The sequence below is a fragment of the Centrocercus urophasianus genome, unplaced genomic scaffold (assembly GCF_019232065.1).
Source record: "Centrocercus urophasianus isolate 14NV4802_14NV808 unplaced genomic scaffold, USGS_Curo_1.0 seq_48, whole genome shotgun sequence".
Classification (NCBI taxonomy): domain Eukaryota; kingdom Metazoa; phylum Chordata; class Aves; order Galliformes; family Phasianidae; genus Centrocercus; species Centrocercus urophasianus.
In genome coordinates this window covers 54812-78359 of record NW_024885066.1, presented here as the reverse complement: position 1 = coordinate 78359, position 23548 = coordinate 54812, and the positions used below count along the sequence as shown (strand labels likewise).

The 23548-nt window shown below is 45.8% G+C and overlaps 1 protein-coding gene across 1 annotated transcript; it reads left to right on the top strand.

Moving 5' to 3' along the window:
- Positions 1–7190: 7190 nt before the first annotated feature.
- On the top strand, positions 7191–22701 carry MATN1 (matrilin 1). Its single transcript, XM_042834635.1, has 8 exons — positions 7191–7278; positions 9805–10151; positions 14575–14797; positions 16987–17112; positions 17392–17805; positions 18986–19138; positions 19699–19779; positions 22652–22701. The coding sequence occupies exons 1-8, from the start codon at positions 7191–7193 to the stop codon at positions 22699–22701; spliced, it is 1482 nt and encodes a 493-aa protein (XP_042690569.1).
- The last annotated feature ends 847 nt before the right edge of the window (positions 22702–23548 follow it).

Here is a 23548-nt window from a genome sequence, read left to right as displayed (position 1 = left end):
TAACAGAGATGGTAATGATAGTGATGTTGACCATATACTTGAGCTGCTTTTCATTGTTGAAAAGCAGTGATTTCCTTGTTGTACTCCTGAAAACCAGGCTGAACGTTGATGTGATCAGTGTGATCATAGAATCATAGAATCCTTAGAGCTGGATGGAGCTTCAAGGGCACCTGGTGCGAATGCCCGCAGTGAGCAGGGCCGTGCACAGCTCCAGCAGGCTGCCCAGCGCCTGATCCAACCTCGCCTTGAAAGCCTCCATGGATGGACACCACCACATCTCTGGGCAACCTGTGCCACTGCCCCCACTGTAAAAGGCTTTTTCCTTACATCTAACTTAAATCTTTGAGCTTGAAACCATTTCCCCTTTTTCTACCACCACAGCTCTGCTCTCCCCTTCTTTCCTGTCACTCCTCTTTAGATACTGAAGGTTGCTCTCAGGTCTCCTCAGAGCCTTCTCCTCTCCACCTGCACAGCCCCACTCTCTCAGCCTGTCCCCATACAGAGGTGTTCCACCTCTTGGATCCTTTTTGTTGCCCTCCTCTGCTCACACTCCAACAGCTCCCTGTCTCTCCTGTACTTAAGACTCCACATCTGGATGCAGTTCTCCAGGTGAGACCTCACCAGCACAGAGTGGAAGGGCAGCATCACCTCCCTGACCTGCTGCCCATGCTGCTTTGGATGCAGCCCAGGGTATGGTTGGCTTTCTGGGCTGCAAGAACTCATTGCTGGTTCATGTCCAACTTCCCATCCACCTGTACTCCCAGGTCGTTTTCAGCAGGGCTGCACTCAATCCCTTCATTCCCCAGTCCATATTGGTAGCAGGGGTTTCCTCAACCCAGGCGCAGACCTTGCCCTTGCATTTGTTGAACCTCATGAGGTTCTCTGCTCAAGTCAGTCTAGATCCCAGTGGACAGCATCCATCCCTCATATCTAACTGAACAGTGTTAAAAATCCTTTTCTTAATCTCTTTAAGTGGTTCAAATTCCATTCTGTATTTTAACCAAAGTAGCTAAAATAGAACCATAGACTCATTAAGATTGGAAAAGACCACTAAGATCATCAAGTCCAATCAAAATAGGCTCAGCACACCACCTGCAGAGATGGGGCAGGTTACAAAGACAATGTGGAGTTGAGCCCTCAGGTACACACCTGATCTTTGCAATGAACCTGATGTTTCATAGCTCTTAGCAAGCTCAATGATCTCTCTGCTTCATTCAGTATTTCCTCTGTTGGGCTCAGAATAGTTCCCTGTGAAAGCCTGACTCAGAAAATCATGAAACCTGATAAAATGTATAGATTTATTGCGAGTTTCCAGCCAGGTTGGGATCTGAGTTCTAGACGGGAAATCGTTTGGGTTTTCTGAAATGTTAGAAGATTCAGCCAACACAAACCAAGCGTGAGGTGTCACAAGCTTTCTAAGAAGCCACACGATGGCACTTTCAATGCCGGTCCTGAGTCTGATAAAAGACTCTTTTTAATATGTTACTCTTATACGGTTTTCTCTCCTTTAAATTGATTTACTGATGTGACTCTCCAAAATAGGTTGAGAACCAATTCACATTCATATTCTTAATGCTGCTGTACACTTCCTCTTTTTCTTTAATTTTTTTTTTTCAGCGCAGAGGAAAAATGAGCAGCAATTCTTTGATACAGACAGAAGATTGGGCAGATGATGTCAGCGCTGACAGTTAGGTGTGAGAGGGACAGGACCTCCTTTAGAAGCAGCATCTTGTGGAGGCAGATGTGCTCTAGGAGTCAAGATATCCATCAGATTCCCCATCTGATTGTGATTTCCCTCATCTGACCTGAAACAGGACTTTCTTTTGTTTGGGTTTTGTTTACACTACTCCCGCTTCCCCTTTTGCAGAGAGGAAATTAAGAAACTTGCTGGAAAAGTGTTTCACATGAGTAGAAATATGTCTGTATTGTCTTTCACGTTGCACTGGACACTTCTCTTGGGTTCAATTTATTGTTCTTCTGTAGGCATCCTCATGCCATTGCCTTCAGTTGGTGACGTGCCTCAGTCTGCTCTAAAAGAAGAAACTAAACCTAACATACGTCACTGCTCTCCCTATGCCACAAAAAGGGAAACTGAAGCGTAAATAAAAATGAAACAACTTTTGCAATAATCACGGACATAGAGAAGGGAGAGAAACTGCAAAATGGTTGAGTGCGATCCTGGTCTGCTTCAAAACCAGACTCAGTACTCAAGGCTGCAAGAAATGCCTCTAATGGTCCACACAAATCATAGAATGATTAAGGCTGGAAAGACCACTAAGGTCATCTAGTCCAACCATCAGCCCCTACCTGTGTCTATAAAGACTGCCTGCAGGCAGTCCTCACAGCTGGAAGAGACAAGGTTGTGCTCACTGTCACTGCAGAAGTATCTGTTTTATTGATCAAATGTAGCCTCCTTCATTGTGGAAGTATTTGTTTTATTGGTTTTCTTTGGTTTTTCTTGAGGCTCTTTCCCTCAGCCTTGAGCTGGTCTTGCTGAATCAATGCTGCAAACTCAAGAGAGGTGCTGGAAGCCCTCCCATGCACCACTCCCAGCCTTGCAGTTGTGACAAACCTGTCCAGTGATCAGGAATGTTTTCCAGTGAAGGAAACCCGTATGGGCAGCCCCAGAAATCCAGAAATTTTGTCAGAGACTTTGACAAAGAAACTCTGGTTCTACAAATAGTCATAGAGGGTAAACTTGGCAAAAAACATGCATAATGCAACAGGAACGACAGCACTCAAAATCAGGCAGATCCAGTTGTGGCATTCACCATTACGGAAAGGTCTCCTCTGTCCCAAGAGTCTTCTGATGTCCATAAGAGAGCATAAATAGACCTTGAAGAGAGCAAAGACAGCAGCTTGGCAGAATTCCCTGGCACATCCTCAGGCTGATTCAAGCCCATGTGCTGAGCTGCTTTGGAGCAGCTGAGGGAACCCTGGGTGATGAGTGTGTGGCAGCTCTCCAGGACTCTGTCACTGCAGACCGCCTTGCACAACGCAGGGACCACACTGCCCTGCCTGGCTGTCTTGCTGCCTTCATTCCTGCTGCTTTGAGTGGCACCTACAAACCATCCAGGTTCAGACTTAGAGCTTGGGACAGCTGCCATGATAATAGCATTAATCAAACATCATTACAAGATGTGTTTTTCTTTAGCTTTCCTGCAGACAGTTCATTAAAGTAATTATTCGCATCAGTCGAACGAAGTCACTGCGATGTTGTCCCCAGCGGTTGGCCCAGAATGAGGGAAGATGACAAGTGTGGCCACTCATCAGCCCAAAGCCTTTCATTGCCTTTGGCTTTCTGTCTAGGTGCCCATCCATCAGACCAGACACTTCATGGACAGCAGCCAAGGATCTCCCTCATCCTTCTGTCTGCCAGTGGTTTGTAACACCACTGCCATTGAGAATTATGTTACACAGCTCTTCTTAGACCAGCCTGCAGACTTTACCACTTGCCTTTGTGCCACGGTCCTTTTGTATGGTTTGCCTTGGTACGTTCGCTCATTCGCTGGAGAAAATGGGCCGCATTCACAGTGACCTTCAACTTTTACAAGTCTTACATTGCTGCTCCATCCAGGCAATTCAGCAGAGCAGCTACGACCCTCTGGGCCAGGCCAATACCGCCGGTGCAGAATTTGGGGCCCGGAGGCAGGGCACGAGCTGCCCAACCCTTGCAGGTGGCCAACATCAGAGCTGGGAATAGCGCCCAGGAGGCGACTTGGCCCCAGGGGATGTGGGCAAGGTTAGCACAGCAAATAAAAAATGATCCCTCTGAAATAAATGTGACCCATAAAATACATAAACACTGACTAGTCGTAAACAGCACTTACTATTTACAGCATCAGAGCAGAAGGATATTTGCCAGCCATTTGCAGCTTAAAGGATAAACAGTACTTCTTTTGATCTTGACTTGTCAAAAGGGTTGTATTTAAAGCCATTCGTCTCTCCGCAGTTTTTCACCATTTCCATAATCTGTTTTGTGCTTTGCACCAATTCCTTCACTGCAAATATCACTGCTGCAATACAATAGTGGTGCATTAAATATCCTTTCTGATAATGAAGCAGGCCAGGAAGAGCTCCTCCACTCCCCATAACTGATACAGAAACATCATGGGGATGAAACATGAGAATTGGAGCTTTGACTAAATGGCTGCTTTGGTCACTATTTCTCTGAATATTTGAAAACTGGAGGCCTGGAAACACATGGGAACACGAAAGCAAGACTGAAAAAGAAAAAAAGAAAAAATTAAAAGACAAAACTGAGTATTTTACTAAACAGAGGAGTTTCCTGGTTGCTCGAGGGCAAGAAAGCTGTGTTTACTATAGCTACCAGGTTTGTTTAGAATGAAATACAACTCAACAGTAAACTACTCAGGATTTGGCTGCTCGTCCCTCCCCAGGCCCTCTCCTTGCTCACTGCCTCCATGGCCAACTGGCGCAACTCAACCGCATCGCCAGACTCTCTCTAGGAACCATTTACGGTCCAGGACCACAAACACTGTGCTTTCTTCCTATGGAAAATCCAATATTTAAAATGCCATCTGACTGGGCTCTAGCAGAAATTTGGAAGTGTCCTGACATCGTGGTCTGATTTCCTTTTTCTCGCAGGAATCTGTCGCCTTCTTCTGGCTCACTGACATGGATATGACTCAGGGTCTGATTCATTTTGATTTGGTCATTTCAGCTCATTGCAGTGTGACATTTATACAAACATAATAAATGTGTTTATTGGAAATGTAGATATAAAACTAAAAAGTTTTTTTAAAGAGAAAATGTGAGCAAAAGAAATTGGAAAAAGTCAAATGCCACATCAAATCAAGGCATTTCCACATTATCAGAACTAAAATGTCATTTTTCATGTCCTTTTCCATCCAATCCACTCTCCTGTGAAATATTATGTGTATATTGATAAAGAATCTACATTTATACAGCCCACGCTATCAGACATGCTTGTTTTATGGCAAATGAGAAGCCAGCAACTTTCCTAGCTGACCACATCCCTCGTATGTCTTTGCTTCACTGTATTTCTTACTCTTAAACTGGGCAATAGGTTTTCCAGCCCCATCACCCCCTGGCAGATGTGGCAACCAAAGAACAAAGGCAGCGGGTATTCGAGGATTGACCCCTCCAGGCCCTGACACAGCAGCCAGGCTCACTGTCTCCAAACCATTTCATCTGACGATGGGCACCAGAGAGCACAAGAGCCCATTAATGGTTTGTCTGTTTACGTTGCAAGTGGGCTTGGGAAGAGCTTTAAATGCATATTTTCCTCTTGGAATATTGAGTCCAGTGTTTTCATTTTTGGAGGCCTGGGGGAAAATTATGTTTCATATTTTAAAAATAAACACTGCTTTTACAGAGGTATAACTGCAGACCTACAGTATCCAGCACACCTTTGCCTCTCGCCTTATTTTCAAAGCTTTAATGTTGCCTGTGTGCCCCAACCTCTGCTAGAGAAAATATTCACCTGAAATGTATTTATCCTTCTTTATTAATTAGCAGCAAAATGACACAGAGAAACTTTATATTTTCTTCAGCAAGAACAGTCATAGAGACTTCATTTACAGAGGGCTCTGAATGATCCTATTCATGGCATGCACTGTCTGCACCAATGGGTCCTTGTATGTATGGCAGAGCAAGAGGAGAAACCCCATCACAGACAGGGCTGGAGGCTAAATCTGCAGGACTTTATGCTTGCATTTCACTTTGTTCCCCACTAATGGCCAGTGTGTCTGTATCTGTTCTACTTATCTGTGGGACAAATTATATCCTATAAACACACACTGGATTTATACATGTTTGAACTCACAGAAATCCATGCATCTGTGCACACACCATGCAAGGAGGAGTTATGTCTGCATGTATGTGCACACATACAAATGGATACGTAAGCACATATGTGCAACCATATTTGCAAGCATGTATTTTCATTTACACATACATCTTCATGCATCTACTCACAGCCTTAAGCTTTTGTGAAGTTTTTATACAAGCGTCCTTGTGCATGCAAACGTCCACACAAAGATCTGCTTGTGTTTTCTATACTAATCCCTCCTCACCTTCTGCAATATCTTTAAATATTTTGATCAACGCTTTTAATGTTGAATGAGCAAAGAACAGTCTGGCAGCACCACTAAGGGCAGGTCCCCTTCTGCATAGTCAAACAGCCCTTCTCTCCAGGAGCTCTCAGTCTGTCAAAGCACTTCTGGAGTAATACGGACTTGAGTAAGGGAAGAACAGCCCTTTGGATCACAGGTGGTTTGCCAGTGCTGCACCAACACAATGCAAATGCAATGCGTGAGCACTCTGAGGGTGCAGCTGAAAAGTGGGCAAAGACAACATCAACATCCAGGGCTTTAATCAGTGTAATACAGCAGTTAATTAAAAGAAAATAGATGCACAGCTTTGCAATGGACCCATCATTAAATTCATCTTACTCTAGTAGAAAATCTCCCTGCTGCTCTTCCAGAAAGGAGACACTGGATTTCTGCTCTCTTGCAGCATCATTGGTCTTATTTGTGGATTCAGATTATTGGCTTCTTGTGGCTGGAGCTGCATGGACCTGATCGCTCCTCTGTTAAAAATAAATCAAACTTATAATCTGCCTGTCCGTCCCGCGCTGCTCCTCTATTTATCTAACTCAGACTGTTGCGTTCTTTCTCCCTCTGCCTCTGCTCACAGCCTCATAGAGCAGCAACTGTTCCCCTCAGGAAGGAATTTGCTCTGCATCCCACGCGTTGCCCCTGCGCCTGCTCTCCTCTTCCTCTCCCTTCCTCCCGTGACAGAGCTCCAGCCCACAAATTAAGCAAAGGAAGCGAAGATATGCAGATGGGAGCTGGAGGTCGACAGGCTAACCCCAGCTCCCCAGGGCTGCCCTCACTGCTCCCACTGTTCCCATCCCAGATTCCCCACATACCGCGTGGCTGCGGGTCCCTTTATAGCTTCCCATCCCCTTCTCCGAGCAATGGAGCCATTGTGGAGGGGCCGCCAGGGCTGGACGTCCACCTCCTCCCCACCTTCGTGCAATATTTTCTCCCAGCCCTTCTCACTCGCCCCTCAGTGCCCCCCCGGCCCCTCACACGTGTCAGGGGCTGGCCCCTTGCCTCCCCAAGGAAGGGCAGGTTAATACCTCAGGGCCAAGGCTCCCGTGTGCCATTCTGCATCCAACCTCCGGCAGCTCCTCCGCAGCCATGGACAGGATTTTCGCCACCTTGACACTCTCCTTGCTGCTTCTCCTCCAGAGCTGTGGAGTCTGGGGGGCACCTCCTCAGCCCAGAGGTAAGTGGGAGCTGAATGCTTGTGGGCTCTGTCCCCGAATTCTGGTCACCAACCTGCTGGGGAGTGCAGGGCGCTGAAGGAGGAAGCAACACCCAACTTCTGGCCAAAAAGCAGACAGCTTCCTCCACTATTTTCCACCAGGCAGACAGACATAGAAATGGACTCCTTCTGCCTGTTTCATTGCTTTGAAGCAAAGCTGGGAGGTTGAGCTGAGCACAGCAAAGGCAGCACTGGGTTGGCTCCGGCCCCACGGCAGCAGCTCTGGGCCCACATAAGTAAAATAGACGTGCCAGTGACTGTGGCATTTGCTGCTGCTACAAAAGGCACTTCCCTGATGCACTGACCATCTCTTCTGATGAACAAAGGGAGAGTTATATTCGCTTAGAGCTGCTAAGCACTGCTGCAGTTGGCATGGGTTGATGGTTGGACTTGATGATCTTAGTGATCTTTTCAACCTTAGTGATTCGATGATTCTACGAAGCCAGAACAGAGTGCTCATTCAACCAGCCCTACCACGAGCAATCACTATTTCTAAAATAAACAGCATTTCATTCTGAATTACTAGGTAGGTTTCCTGCTCTTTTAATTAATGTGGCAAGGATGCCCTGAGAGAGATTTTCTGCTAAACTGATGCATGAAGTTCAGCTGCTCCTGAATAGCTTCAGGTGTGGATGTTTTTAAAACCAGAGGATTTCAATTCTGGTTTCATTCTGCTTTGAAGTAAACTATGCTGAGTTGGGACGTCACCCAGAGCTGCCACCTCCTGGGGATCTGTCTGTCCTGCAGAGCCTGATGTGTGCTAAATCCCAGCACTTACATCTGATATGTTCTATTTCCCAGGAATACACTGCACTTTCATTAAAAAAAAAAAAAAAAAAAAAAAAGAGGTTCAAAATGTTATCACAGAGCTTCTACACAAAAAGAAAACATGCTGCAAAACTCCTATTTGATCTGACTATTCCTAAGGGGAAAAAAAAAAAGCTTTTTTTTTGTTTGGTTTGTCACTCAAAGCAGACGTGACACATTAGCCACAGCAGCAAAGGGGAATCCATGCTTTATTTGTAGAGAAGCTGATTGCAAGACCTTGCATTTTTCTTTGTATTTCCTGTAAAATGGGCAAAACCAACCCCTGCTGAAGGGATTTGCAATGTGAGGGATCTGCCAAGTGAGTTTTCCCTTCCTCTGAAATGAATTACAGTGGCAAAGTGAAAGCCACCCCTATGGGAAAAGGGAATATTATGTTTTAGTGGAAACTAGAGCACCTGATGGAGCAACAACTGCCCTCTTCTCTTCTGCACACCACATCGCTCAGACATTTCTGGGAGCCAGAAGCAGATTCAGCGTTCATGTCTCCCAGGAAACTAACCTGATTATATTCTTTATGGAGACATCACAGGGTATTTATTTTCATGTGTCTGAAAGACTGAGAGCCACATTAGATTTCACACTGAGGACTAGCTGTAATATTTATGTCATAATTTAGAACAGATTTGTTGGCCCAAAAGCTCACATTTAAAAATCTGTCCACAGAAATCTCTTTTATGATATAACCTATATCATCCCTCTCTGCGGAAATCAAATCTTAACAGAGCTCTTGATGACCCTACAGAGGCAGGTTAAATGATAGAAAAAAATAAAGACCAGAATGCTATAGATCTGGTGAGGAAAATGGATCAACTCATTCCAAAATTCATAAAAAATGGCAGTCCTTTTTATGTTTTGTCACAGCTGAACATTAGGATGGAAAACAGCATGAAAATGAGAAATTGGAAAGAAAAATATTAGTCAGCTGTTTGCATTGCTAATGTTTCCCATTTATACTATTTATCTTTTAGAGTGGATATTCATGCCTTACCAGTGGCTTGTAGAGATTAACTATCAATTGCACGGTTCTACATCTCTCTATTGTGTTTTCCCTCACCAGCTCACAGACATAAAGCCGTGCTGGTCTTTGCTCTATTTCATTATTAGTGCCACTAGCTGAAAAACACAAGACTGGATTGTTACGTTGGTTAGTTAGTCTGGGAGTCGTGATTCGTGACTGAATCTGAACTGCTGAGTTTCATTCCTGCTTCTGGTCATGCATGACAAAGACACAAGCTCATTAATTAATACCCACGTAGCTTGCTTATACACCACAGTGAGTTCTTTTGAGACCTCCTTTGATACGGGAGCATATATAACAGGCTTTAGTTCAGCTAAATTCCTCCTTCCATTAAGTTTCCTATAGCCATTAGCAATAGCCTGGTGTGACAAGTGGGAACCCGCTCCCACAAGTGCAGAGCTGCTGTAGGAGTACATATTGTCAACAGCTAAATGTGTTTCTCTTACAGAAGTTTTTATGAAAAGCAAAAGAGCATTTGGAAGTATTAGGTTAAACTGGTCTCCCAGGGCCTCTCTGAGACAGGGACAGAAAGGATCAGGGCTCGCAGGTCATCTAGCCCCAGCTGCCTGCTGTAAGAGGAATTATTTTGTCCCTCTTTGCATATTTTTCTTTTTTTTCTTCTCCCTGCTCATCCTTCCCAGGCACCCTGTGCAGAACCAAACCCACCGACCTGGTGTTCATCATTGACAGCTCTCGGAGCGTGCGCCCGCAGGAGTTCGAGAAGGTCAAAGTCTTCCTGTCGCGCGTGATCGAGGGGCTGGACGTGGGCCCCAACTCCACGCGGGTCGGGGTCATCAATTATGCCAGCGCAGTCAAGAATGAGTTCTCCCTCAAGACTCACCAAACCAAGGCCGGGCTCCTGCAGGCGGTCCGCAGGATAGAGCCACTCTCCACAGGGACCATGACCGGCCTGGCCATCCAGTTTGCCATCAGCCGGGCCTTCAGTGACGCAGAAGGGGCCAGGCTCAGATCTCCCAATATTAATAAGGTAAGAATCGTGGAATCGTGGAAAGGCTTGGGTTGGATGGGACCCCAAAGATCACCTAGTTCCAATCCCCTGCCATGGGCAGGGCTGCCAATCGCTAGATCAAGCACGCTGTCCCTTTATTGGAGGTGTTGTTTCACACTGGTGAATGGTTAGGAAAATCAGAAAAGGAGAAACAGTGATTGTCTGTGTGTAGGACAACAGTGGCTCTGCTCACTGAGGGCAATGCGCCGCCCTGAGACATTGATTCAGCCAGGTCCACTAGGCATGAGCATGCTCACAGCCATCCTCCCCAACAAGTGGTAACAAAAATGCTTCAAATCCACTCTAACGAAATGCGAGACAATCTTCTGAAAGTTTCCTTTGACATGGGCCCTTTCCGTTCTGTGTACAAAGCAAAGTGTTGTTTCTGAACCCTCCAGTGCTCTACTAGTTTTTCATAGGCTGGCTAACAGCTGTGTCTTCCATTCCGGGTATTTTCTTCATGTACACAGACTTCAGTGACTATTTAACATTTCAGACTGTGGTATAAAATCAGATTAATTCCACACTTGGCTGCAATGGGCATCACCACTCCTGACCCAGATTCCCCATCCAGGAAACTCAGCCTTTAAAGAAATTTTCCCCAGATACCTCATCCATCCCTCTGGATTTGTCCCTGAAGGCAACCAGACCTCAGCCCAGTGATGGTCATCAGGAAAACTCTAATCTGAGCTTGTGGAAAATGTTTATTATTGACAATATGTGTTTTAGCTAAACATCCTGAGCTTCTCAGGACTTTTTGTCCTGTGCCAGCTCCACTGGCTGTCTGCTATGAGATCAGACCAGAAAAATAAGCAAAGTCTTTAGCAAGCGATGAGGGCTTTCCAGCAGCTGGATGAGAGCCCAGCTGACGGAGCGAGGAAGCCTGGGATTTTTCTCCTGACTACAACATTTTTGGAACATCAGACACTTTCAGTTTTCCTCACTGATAGTAAAGCTCCAAGGAAGGCAGAGCAGTACACAGAAAAGATGCTTGGGGATGGCAAGTCAAAAATATCACCAAAAAATGAAACACTGCTAAAAATCCTCCAATTCCAACAAACAGCAACCTGAAGGCTGGACTGGACTGGAATTCACAAAAAAATACGAAAAATGAGTCTATCTCCTAAAAATACCACCCATTGATTGTCTCTTGTGCTCCTTCACCCTGCTGAGCTACAAGGAACTTGAAAATTTTAATGAATCCGATTTCATATTGTCTTTTATCATGAGATTCTCTGTATTTTAACCTAATTGTCTGTATTTTAAGCCTAAGTCTGGCTTGACACAATAGGAAGAAAGCCAAGAGTAATAAGTTGGGAAAATCACATCTGAGAAACTTTCATGAAGTTTTGTTGGCAGTTTGCTCCAGAGAAACTCCTCTGATCTGCCATCGCCATCACATCACTCCTCAAGCATAGGAGCCACCAGCTGAAAATCCAACAGCAAGAGACATTTCCACTGAAACCATTCCAGGCAGCCAGTGGAAGGGGATAGATTTGGCCAGAGCACCCAGTGCTGGGAATGCATGGGCAGAGCAGGAGCTGCAGGTGACCCCCGAGGAGGATCATCCATGGCCACGCTCAGTGACTTTCCATCTGGAAGAAAAAGGTTGTAGGAAATGTCTGTCTTGTTGGGTATTGCTTAGCCCAAGAACAGCAACTTAACTGCAACAAGAAGTATCTGAATGATATCTGTTTCTGCTTCTCAGAAATTCTTACCCTGCTTGAAATGAGAAGAAAAAAAAAACCTAATATGAACAAAATAGACGTTTTGCCTTCCACACAAAAAATATCCCAGCAGTTTGAATGCCAGACCACTGCTGAATATCAAAAGGCAAAAAGGCCATTTATTTCTCTATTCTTCCAATACACCCTTGCAAAAAAGCTCATTTCCTTTCTCACTGCACTAATTCTTGGCCAGTATCTTCAGCCCAAGGTGTCCCAGTGTAAAACAAGCCCAGTAAACTCTCCCTCCTCAGACCTTCATTCTGCTCAGGATGAGCCCCTAATTGGCCTTGGATGATGAATAGACCACAGTGATTTCAGCTGCATACATCTCTTGCTCCTTTGCACAGCAGAAATCCAGCATGACCTCATGGAAATCAGCACTAGGATTTCCAACCACGTGGGATCGGTCACAGCACAACCAGATCATTCATTCAGTCTTGCTGTGCTCTGTGCAGCAAATAATCACCACAGGACAGGGAAAAAAAACTATTTGTTTCTGCAGGAGCTCCAAGTAACGTCTCTTTATACCTCTATCAAAACTACAGGGATGCCCAATTACTTTTATCTTTCTTCAGGAAGAACAACAAATAGATTGTCAAATTGCTGAGCAAATCAGGGGGCTATTCAACTTCCTTCCCAATCCCCTGCCGGTGCTGTTACAACGTTCATGTAATGCACTGCATCAGGAGATGCTGCTGCCTCATTAGCTGCTGGATTGCCTGCACACGGCACATGAATTATGACCTCCCAGAGGTGCCCATGAACACTCGTGTGTCTTAGCAAACAAGGTTACGTTCATTTCAGCCGTGGGCTCGCTGATAAATTCCCAGTGCCTGATCCAGATTCTTTGTGCCTCCAAATGTTCTTCTCCCCAATTCCAGCAGCAGCTCAGAAAGCAGTACAACTTCTGAGCACGCTGTGTTTTATTATGAAAACCTTTCCCATCAGATCCAGGCGTGGATGCTGCTGCCAGATGTCTCCTGGGCTGTATCTGGGGCTCAGCCACTCTAGTATGAAGAAACCAAGGAACTGATCAAACTGGGAGAATCACTTGCTTTAGACAGATGCCAGGAGGACACAGAACACCTCTGTCCTATGACAAATGCTGCAAGAAAGACACGCAGTGCTGGCAGAAACCTGCTCATGGGTAGTGCTCCTCGCAGAAGCCACTTGATAGAACATCTTGTTTCCTGACAGGCTTTTGGCTCCAGATAAGCCCTAATTGGCAGCGCATCCCAGCACTGCTGCTGAGCCGAGGGCTCTCTCTCCTGGCAGAAAGAATGGTTGCACGGCTGGCTGCTGCTTCACCCGACTAAAAGCTCCACATTTTTCCAGTTTCACCCATCTCTCATTCCAGAAGGAATGCTCTGGACAGGGCAGCAGGTTGAGTACTGGAAATGCCCAGGGCGCAGCATTCAGCCACCCCACTGTGGAAGGGTGGGCAGAGAGGGGAAGGAGATGCTTCACAGAATCACAGAATCAATAGGGTTTGGAAAAGATCACTAAGATCATCAAGTCCAACTGGGCTCCTTGGAGACATGAGGTACGGAACCCCACTTCTGACCTTAAAAGATGATTTCTCCCTGTTAAGGGTGCAAAACAGCTGTCACACTGTCCTAACTGAGCAGCTGGAGAGTCTTCCCAGTTGCATCTGCAGATGATGTTTTCTGTATCCTGCTATTTGCTTGAACTGTGGATTTTTGTTCTCTGCTTGCATCTAGCTGCTCCTGCTGATTGTATTGACAGTGGTGTCACAACGAAACAATTGCAAGGAAAAGTGGCAGGAGCAGCTGAATTGCTAAAAAAGGAGCATGAAGATTTTGTGACAATGTCACTTAGCAAAAGAAGAAGAAAGAGGAAAATAGAAAGCCTAGCAGCAGCAGCAGGACTCCTAGAGGCTTTCCTGCAGTGTTAGGGTTCCACCACCCAGGGCAGAATCCAGTTTCCACCTGCACCAGCTGGTATTTTAATGATGATGTCAGTCCGTGCAGGATCTCACGCTGCTATTTGTGGTGGAATCAGACATAATGGCTGGCACCGACAAATCCGGACCTCAGGCAGACCACTTCCCCTGAGAGTCAGCTTCAGTTTCTCTGTCTCTAAAAAGGGGAGAAGCCTTAAACTAGTAGTCACTGGAAAGGACCCTGAAAGGCCATCTGGTCCAACTCCCAGCACTGAGCAGGGACACCCACAGCTCCATCAGTGCTCAGAGCCCTTCCAGCTGACGCTGCCTGTCTGCAGGGATGGGCACCCCCGCCTCTCTGGGCAGCCTCAGCCTCCTCACGTTGCCACAACATCTCTTGAGACTTTTAGATGGACAAAGGCGCCATAAAAGTACGGGAGTCGTCCTTAGTGTTGTCTGAGGTTTCACAAAGAGAGCTGAAGTTTGGGTTGGGTGTTAGTTTGCTTATGGAGAGTGCAACCTTTTTCTTAGGGCCGAGACGCACCAGATGTCCCATAATTTAAGCATGGCAGTTTAACCTTTGCAGCTCAGAAAGACACAAGCTACACATTAAGAGAACGGCTCCTGTGATCTCGGGAGGAACAGAAAGAGGGGGAGGAGGTGGCATTTCCTTCTTCTTTAACTTTAGAAATGTGAAACCTCCTTTAGTAAGCCACAAGCGATGGCAGAACGAGCGCTCATCCAGGCCTGGTCTGTGCCCTCCTCTGTGTAGGTGGCAATTGTTGTGACTGACGGACGTCCCCAGGACAGAGTGCAGGACGTGTCAGCGAGGGCCAGGCAGGCTGGCATTGAGATCTTTGCCATCGGGGTTGGCCGGGTGGACATGCACACGCTGCGGCAAATCGCAAGCGAGCCCCTGGACGACCACGTGGACTACGTGGAGAGCTACAGTGTCATAGAGAAGCTGACCCACAAGTTTCAAGAAGCGTTCTGTGGTAAGTCCTTGCCACGCACCCCTCGGGTTCCTAGCCAAGGAGTACAAGTGGCTGCCAGCAAGCTTTTCATGTGGAAGTCTCACATGTCATCATCCTTCATCCATCTGCTTCCTTCTGCCAAGGATTTGGGTGTGCAGAAGAACAGAATATGGAAGATGGATGCTCTTCAAAGTGGCCTTTCAGGAATTTGAGGTTTTGTTTAGGGAATTTCGGGTTTTGGTTAAAGATGTCTCTTTAAAGAAGGCTTTATTTGTTTGAAGAGTTTGTAAACACGATTCACGTACTTCTAGAGAACCTTGAAAACATGATCTTTAAATAGCTGAAATCACTGCCCTCAGGTTTATCGTAGCAGGGCACTACTGACGATCTGCCTTGCAGTTTCCCCTGCCAGTTTCATCTTCTGAGTTCCTATTTAAACAAGGGCTGGTTTCACTCCCCTGCCGCCTCTCCCTGACTGCTGTTATTTTTTTGGAAGCTCTGTGGGGTGGAAAACTCTCCTGGTTGGTGCAGTATCTCATAATTTCTGCATAATATGTAAAAAGAGCCTGGCTGTTCTACAGTCACTTACAGAATCACTAAGGTTGGAAAAGCCCCCTAAGATCATCTAATCCAACTGTCCACCCACCACCAATATTGCTCACTAAACCATGTCCCTAAGTACCAGATCTACACATTGAACAACACACTCCTACACGAAGCAGTGAATGCAATGAGAAAGCTTTATTGCTTTCAAATGTGTAGGAAGTGGTCTATAAAAAGCACCATGTGTTGGGAAGGGGCCTGGGGGCTTCGCACACCCATCCTGCCTCAGCACAGCGTGGCGATGCTTCTTAAAGCTGTGATGCACCACAGTGCTTGCAGCAAGGCATTGCAACCCAATGCACGCAGATGGACGTGTAAAACTATCTGAGAACAATTCTTCAAGTGGTGTAATGCTTCATGATCAACTTTCAGCTTGAAAATAATGGGGGGAGCAGCTTTCTGTCAAGGAAAACTTCATCCTCTTGTAGGAAGGAGGAAAAATTTGAATACAAAGTGAGTCATATATTATAATCAGGTGTCACTGCAGCAGAAGCTCATGAAAGAAAGGAACAAAGACTACATGCTAAGAGGAGCAGAGACAGAATTCAAGAAGGTGGAAGGCAAGACATGAATATTCGTGGGAGTTTGTGTTGGCTGCCCTGGAGTCAGGAGTCAGCTGGAGACAGAGAGGCCTGACAGCGTGTTTGGAAGCTCTGGCATTGGTGTCACTCAAAAAGACAGAGGGGAAAAAAAAATCCTTTCTGTGCCTTGCTTTTCAAATGTGTAAATGCAGATGACAAAGTTCTCCCCCTGGTAAAAACCTTCAGAGATGCATCTGAGGGAAGCACTGTGCTAGGGATTATTACAGCTAACGAGAGCAGCACCGCATTAACTGCCAAGTGGGATGTTATCATGCTATGCAAGCAGCTTCACAGAGCTGTCCTTGGAGATGTACCCAAACACCACCTGCTATTGAAAAGCAGTTTGTGGCCACCATCAGCAGGAAGAACTGCGCAGCACTGTCCAGCTGCTTCCCATAGTGTTCAACGGGCGCAGGGAAAGGGAGACCCTTATTGATCCAGCTACTAGTTAGGCTCATCAAAACTCTGCAGCCTTCAAAGAACTGAGAGCCCAGTGTTGGAGCCAACTGCATGGTTGCAGAAATATTTGGAGAGAGCGATTCTGAGAGTTGCACGTGCAAGGATAGCTCTGAAGTCAAGTCCAAGTGCGTTTGGGCATGAATCCCACCCAGGAATGGCAGCTGCACATGGCACTCACGAATCATAATTGCACCATATAGCTGGAAAAAAATGGGTATTGGCCAGACCAGATGGTAGTTTGGGAACCAAATCTCACCTCATGTATTTGGAGAGGGAATTACATTGTGATATGCTTGACAGACAGATGGTTTTTGCCCTCACTGTAGAAACTACATCTAGCCCTAGCGTGCCTTGCAGTCTGGAGACTTGTCACTACTTGTCTTTGCTTTTTCTACTTCAATTACTATCAAAGAGTAATGACTTCCTGCTGCTTTATATTGCTGCAGGGTGGGTTTAGTTACCACTGAGTGTATAGAACAAATATGATGCTTTCTTCGTGGGCAGTGTGTGCTCAGGTTGAGAAGCGTTGGCATGGTGTTTGGTTTTGATCTGCACTTTTTCTTGCAGTGGTGTCAGACCTGTGTGCCACTGGTGACCACGACTGTGAGCAGATCTGTATCAGCACCCCGGGATCGTACAAGTGTGCTTGTAGAGAGGGCTTCACGCTGAACAATGATGGGAAGACCTGCAGTGGTACGTAATGATTTCCATTTGCACTGAGCTGCGCTGTGGTCTGCCATGGTAGGATAGGGGTAAGGTTGAGAGAATTGCATGTTCTGTTCAGAAAAGGAGGAAAAAGAAACCATGAATGTACAACCAAGGATTATTTTGAAAACATGAGCGTGAACTGTTGTTGATTTTTGATTGATTTAGCATATTTCATTAGCAATGAAGTGGTATTAGGATTTCATCTGCTCATACAATTAAGCAGAATCTTAGTTGCCGTCTCTCCCTTCTCTCATTTTGCTTCAGCTTGCAGTGGTGGGTCAGGATCTGCCCTGGATCTCGTTTTCCTGATTGATGGCTCCAAGAGCGTTCGGCCTGAGAACTTTGAGCTGGTGAAGAAATTCATCAACCAAATTGTGGAATCCTTGGAGGTGTCAGAGAAGCAGGCCCAGGTTGGCCTGGTTCAGTACTCCAGCTCTGTCAGGCAGGAGTTTCCTCTGGGACAGTTCAAGAACAAGAAGGACATCAAAGCAGCAGTCAAGAAAATGGCCTACATGGAGAAAGGCACCATGACGGGCCAGGCTCTGAAGTACCTGGTGGACAGTTCCTTCTCCATTGCTAATGGAGCCAGGCCTGGCGTTCCCAAGGTGGGCATCGTCTTCACAGACGGACGGTCACAAGATTACATCACCGACGCTGCTAAGAAAGCCAAAGATTTAGGTAGGTCTACTGAACTTTCAGCGGCTCGTTTCTCCCTTGGATCAGGCACTGCATCTACTATCAGTTGTACAAAGTGCAAATCCAGTGAGATCTGCCCCTTTGCTGACCTCCTGCTGAGGGTCATTTCCTAGTCTTCTGCCATCACTGCGTTAAATGGATGCAGCCCATGTGAATAAGTTCATGAATTGCTAAATCCTTCATTTCCTTTTAAATTCAGTCTCAACAACTAGATGGGACTAAGGGCTAGCACATAATAGCAGGTCAAGCACAAGGTCATGAAATGCTGATGCTTACTAAACAAGTTGACAGGCTGTGTGAGTGTTCAGCCTTTAGAAGACAAAAGGTCCTTACAAACTGTACGCATGGAAACAAGACTTCAGGCCTTATTTTCTCCTCCTCTCTTCTCCCTACACAGATATTGCCAACATCAGTTGGTAAGGATTTCACAGAGATAAATAAAAAATACTTATCACTAGATTCCAAACATGTTCCTTGAGTTGAACGCTGGGAAAAAAAAAAAAAAAAAGAAAAAAAAAAAGCTGAAAAGATCCAGAAGAAGAAAGACAAGGCAAAAAGGGGAGGGAGGGAAAGTATTACTGAAGTCTAGACCTATTATCATCGTTCAAGTCAAGGCAAACTGCAGTTGGGTTCAAGAGAAGCAGGATTTAAGACAAAAGCAGCAATCAATCTCTGATAGTGATGCTGGGCCCGTGTTCTTAACTCATAGAATGTCTTGATAGACAATATGAGTTGCAATATTGGAAAGCAATCCAAGCACACTTTTACTAAACATGCAGGTCTCCATTGCAGAGGGAACTTTGCTATGAGAGGGGCTGATGAATGGTGGCTGCAGGCTATTTTGAAAAATTCCACTGTTTCCTTTTGCTGTATCATTGCTTTCCTATTAGTTGGATGCATTATCCTGTCAAAGTGTTGTAATGATCTTTTGTTTCTTGCATCTCCAAATCATCGTTCTTGTGGTGACAGTGGTCATTACCTAGATAAGTCCAGTAAAACTTTGCCTGCATCCGGAACCCCGGATGGCCTGAAATAAGTCAGTAATAGCAGAGAGAAGTTTTCAATTTAACAACTGTAGAGTTGCATGGAGGTGCAGAAGGCAGACAAGAATTTAGAAGTTGAAGAGGATTGGTGCCAACTGACAGGTTCTTATTGGTTACAGGCTTTAGGATGTTTGCTGTGGGAGTTGGTAACGCAGTGGAGGACGAGCTGAGGGAAATTGCTTCCGAACCAGTAGCTGAGCACTACTTCTACACAGCCGACTTCAGAACCATCAGCAACATTGGGAAGAAGCTGCAAATGAAAATCTGCGTTGGTGAGAGTGGGGGACTGGGTAGAGGGGGAGGTTTACTCACAGCATTTGCAGAACTGATGAATGCACATTACTCTGTCTATTCAAGAAACGGAGCCCTGAAGCAAAGCTCCAACACTTCTTGACTCTTAGACTGCAAACAGTACCTCCAAATTTTTATTTTGCATAAGTTTATGAGCAGCAAACAGTATGAGCCACCATGATGATGTTATTGGGAAATGAACTCACAAACAAAGATTCTTTTGAGCACGTTTGAACACATCTGTTTCGATCAGATTCAAATTTTCAGGGCACGCTTTAAGCATTAGTAGTAGATCTCAGTGGGTATTCAGGGAACTGGAAGCCCAGGAAAGACTTGAGCCTGTCCTGGATGCAATGAAGTGTAAGAGTCACTAGTCATTTGAGGTTAAAGGCAGAAGTGATCAGTCAGTAATTAGGATGAATGGTATTTTTATTTCCTTCCTGTTTATGACAAAGAAAATGACTTGCTTTACTTCACATCTCAGTGATTTTAATTCTTTTTTGTGTCACTTAACACATCTTCTTGATACTCTGGTCCACAGAGGAAGATCCATGCGAATGTAAATCTATTGTGAAGTTCCAGGCAAAAGTAGAAGAACTCATCGATACATTGCAACGGAAATATATCCTTTGGAAGCTCTGTGTTCAGCACCCAGTGGGCTGGGTTGGGCTTTCGGGAGGGACCACCTGAGAAAGTCTATCCATGGGGAAAACAGTTTAGATAACAGTCAGGAAGCTGAGAAACTAGACAGTTGGGTTCTGAATGTGTCCAGGAGGAAGAATTCCTGTGCTAGAGCTCAGGGTACTGGCCTGACACAAAATAAAAAATAGACTGAAAGTAATAGAATCAAAGTAGAATATGCTAAATCATTGGAGGCAGTAGCAACATGCAGACATCAGATCCTAAGTCAGTTTTTAGGAAGATGCTTAAACGATGCCGATGCCAGAAGTGTGGAAGCAAGGTTCCTGTATTGGATATTGCTGCTGCCTCTGTGTGCTGCAGGTCCTGTGATGCAGCCAGAATGTGGGCTGAGAGCAGCAGTGGCTGTCATCAGCCGGCGAGCAGAAAGAAACAAAAACACTGGTGCCTGTGTGCAAATGATAAGTCATTAAAACTCTGTAGATGAAATGCTTTTTATGCAACAGTAAATGTCTACAATACAAATACCTGACCTGGCTGCCTAAACTCTCCACCGAACTGTTGAAAAAGAGAGTCTTCTACAGCACAACAGTTCTGACCATGTAGTTGGTGGTCTTCGTAAAGTCAGGGGAATTGCACTGCTTAGGTCCAATTTCTCTCCAATTTCCAGTGGTCAAATTCCAGTGCTGAGAAACTGCTCACTGTCTCACATAACTGCTCACTGCAAATATCTTCAATGAGGTGAGTTTGATCCCCTGTATCTGTGGGATTCTTTTTTGTCACAGAATCATAGAATTAATAAGGTCAGAAAAGACGTCTAAGATCATCAAGTGCAATCATTAACCCACCACCACCATGCTCATTAAGACATAAAGGATGTGTCCATAGGGAGCTGGCTGGGCTAGGACCACCTGTTTCCTTCTGGATTCTGTCGTATTCTGTTGCATCCACCTGAGGTGTGAGGGAGCTGGCAGAGGTGATTGTGAATCCCCTTTCCACCATCTATCAGCATTCCTGGTCAACTGGAGAGGTCTCAGATGATTGGAGACTTGACAGTGTGGCGCCCATCTATAAGAAGGGCTGTAGGAGAATCCAGGGAACTGCAGGCCTGTCAGCCAGACCTCAGTGCCAGGGAAGGTTATGGATCAGATCATCTTTGAGTGTGATCACATGCCACGTGAGGGACAACCAAGGGATCAGGTTCAGTCAGAACCTGGGGAAGCTGGCAGCCCTTGGCTTGGACAGGAACAATCTTTGCTGGGTTCCAGGCCCAGAGAGAGGTGATGAATGGCGTCTGACTGCAAACTGGACACAGATGGCGTTCCACAGGGGGCTGTGCTGGGGCTGGCCCTGTTTGATATCTTTATTGATTATTTGAATGAAGGAATTGAGTGCATTCTCAGTCAGTTTGCAGATGACACCAACTAAGGAGGAAGTATTGATCAGCCTGAGAGTAGGAAGGCCCTACAGCAGGACCTGGACAGGCCGGTTGCTAGGCTGAGGCCAGCGGGATGAGGCTCAGTGAGACCGAGTGTCAGGTCCTGCACTTCGGCCACAACAGCCCCACGCAGTGCTGCAGGCGTGGGGCAGAGCAGCCGAGAGCTGTGTGGAGGAGCAGGATCCTGGTAACTGCTGAACATGAGCCAGCAGGGTGCCCAGGGGAACGAGGAGCCCAACGACATCCTGGTTGTGTCAGCAGCGGTGCAGCCAGCAGGAGCAGGAGGCGTCCATCCCTCTGCATGGCACCTCAGTGCTGTGCTCAGTGCTGGGCCCCTCACTACAAGAAAGACCCTGGAGTGCGTCCAGAGGAAGGAACGGAGCTGTGAGGGCTCTGGAGCACAGTGCTGTGGGGAGAGGCTGAGGGAGATGGGATGGTTCCATGTGGGGAGGAGGAGGATCAGGGGAGACCGCATTGCTGTGGCGAGGGAGCGTTCAGTCTCTTCTCCCAGGTAGCAGCAATAGGACGTGAGGTGTAGGAAGAATTTCTCCTCGGAAAGTGTGGTGAGGTGTTGGAACGTGCTGCCCAGCACAATGTGAAGGTGTTGGAGGAAAGGGTAGGTGCAGTACTTAGGGATGTGGTTCAGTGGGCAGGATTGGTGGGAGGTGGACAGTTGGACTAGATGATCTGAAAGGCTTTTTCCAACCTTAATGATTCTGTGATATTGCACAAAGACTGGGAATTCTTGGAAGAGAAATAAGAAAAAGAAATGTGAATAAACTTCAAATGCCTCATGCAGAGAGGAATTAGTGAAACATTGGAGCAGCTCACAGAATGGTCAGAGAGAGACTTCATTACTGAAAATTAGGAGAGAATATCATTTCGGAAAAGTTTTAATTTATACATGCATTTCTGTGGCTTGCTCTTTCAGTTACACAGTATGTTTTCTCCTCTTTACATCAAATAGAGTGAAATTCATGACTTGTATTAAGCAAAAGGTCAGAGTAAATCAGTAGTTCTCACCCCGTGGGTTGCCGCTCACAGGCACATCATGAAGAGCAATTAGTGAAAAGAGCAGAAAATTGCAAGACAGCCTAACTCTAAGAAAAGCAATGTGCTCTGCTCTCTGTGCAACCCAAACTGCTCAAGGTCAGGAATTCTCTCAAGCGGTCAAAACACACACCAACCATTCTTATATTTAAATTTATAGGTACATGTGAGTGTTTGTGCATGTATAAACATTTTCCACCTTCAATAGAAGTTCATCAGCCTGAACAGCTATGGAAATGCCAGGTAGATGACGGCAGCACTCCTCTGCTACCTGCTCCCAGCAGGCAGCTCCATTCACTGTGCAGGGAAGATTTGAGCAATGAATCACTGATATGCACTGTCATTTTTCACCTTAACTCTCGCTCACTGGAAGCTGTGGCAAAAAGGATTGAAGCCCTGGAGAATAAGATCATCTAAAACCCCCAAAAAGTTCTATTCCCGTCTTTCCTGATGTAACAGAACTAGAATTCCTTCCTTTGTACGGAGGGCAGCTCAGCCACAGCGCTATGGCCGGCTTGTATTTCTTTTAAAGAGTCTAGTCTACCTGCATTTGTTTAAAAAGGAAAAAGTAGAGCAGTACAGCAGACATTGTATAACAGGCAGAGCACCGCGTGGCCGGGAGCTAGACCATGCTCATGTTCACTGCATCATATAGAGTGCATATATAAAAAAATGGGGAAGATTTGTTTTTGATTTAAAGCTTAATATATATGTGTGTTTAAAAGTACTTGATTACTGTGAATCCTTGCTGAGTTCTTCCATATCTTCTGTTTGTATGCATGAGGTAATTTAATTTAAAAGTCAAAGTGACTTAAAATCAATTCAGATGCTGTGTAAAAAGTGAACCGGAGCAGCTGATGGGCTTATTATTGTAAACATGAACCATTTGTCAGTTAGTAGGTGAAGTATAGTAATGATCTGCATCACAGATAAGATAGATTAGGATGCTGCTGCTCACTGGGTTTATCCATAGCTACTGTAAAATACAGAAAGATAAAAAGCTCAGCCTTCCTAGCTAGCAGCTGTTCTCGTGATGTTTGAGTGAAGGAGCTCCTGTCTGAGGTAGACCCGTTCTGGCGACGTCCTGAGATGGTGTACAGGGAGCCTGCAGTCGTGGCTCTGCAGCACAAGGCAGTGCTGTTAGCAGCAGCCCAGGTGTGCTCCTCAGCTCTCTGTCCTCCACCCACAGCTCAGCTCCTACCGAGAACCCAGGGAACTGCTGCTGAAGTTGCTGCCGATGGAAGCGGTGCCTTCATCACTGCAG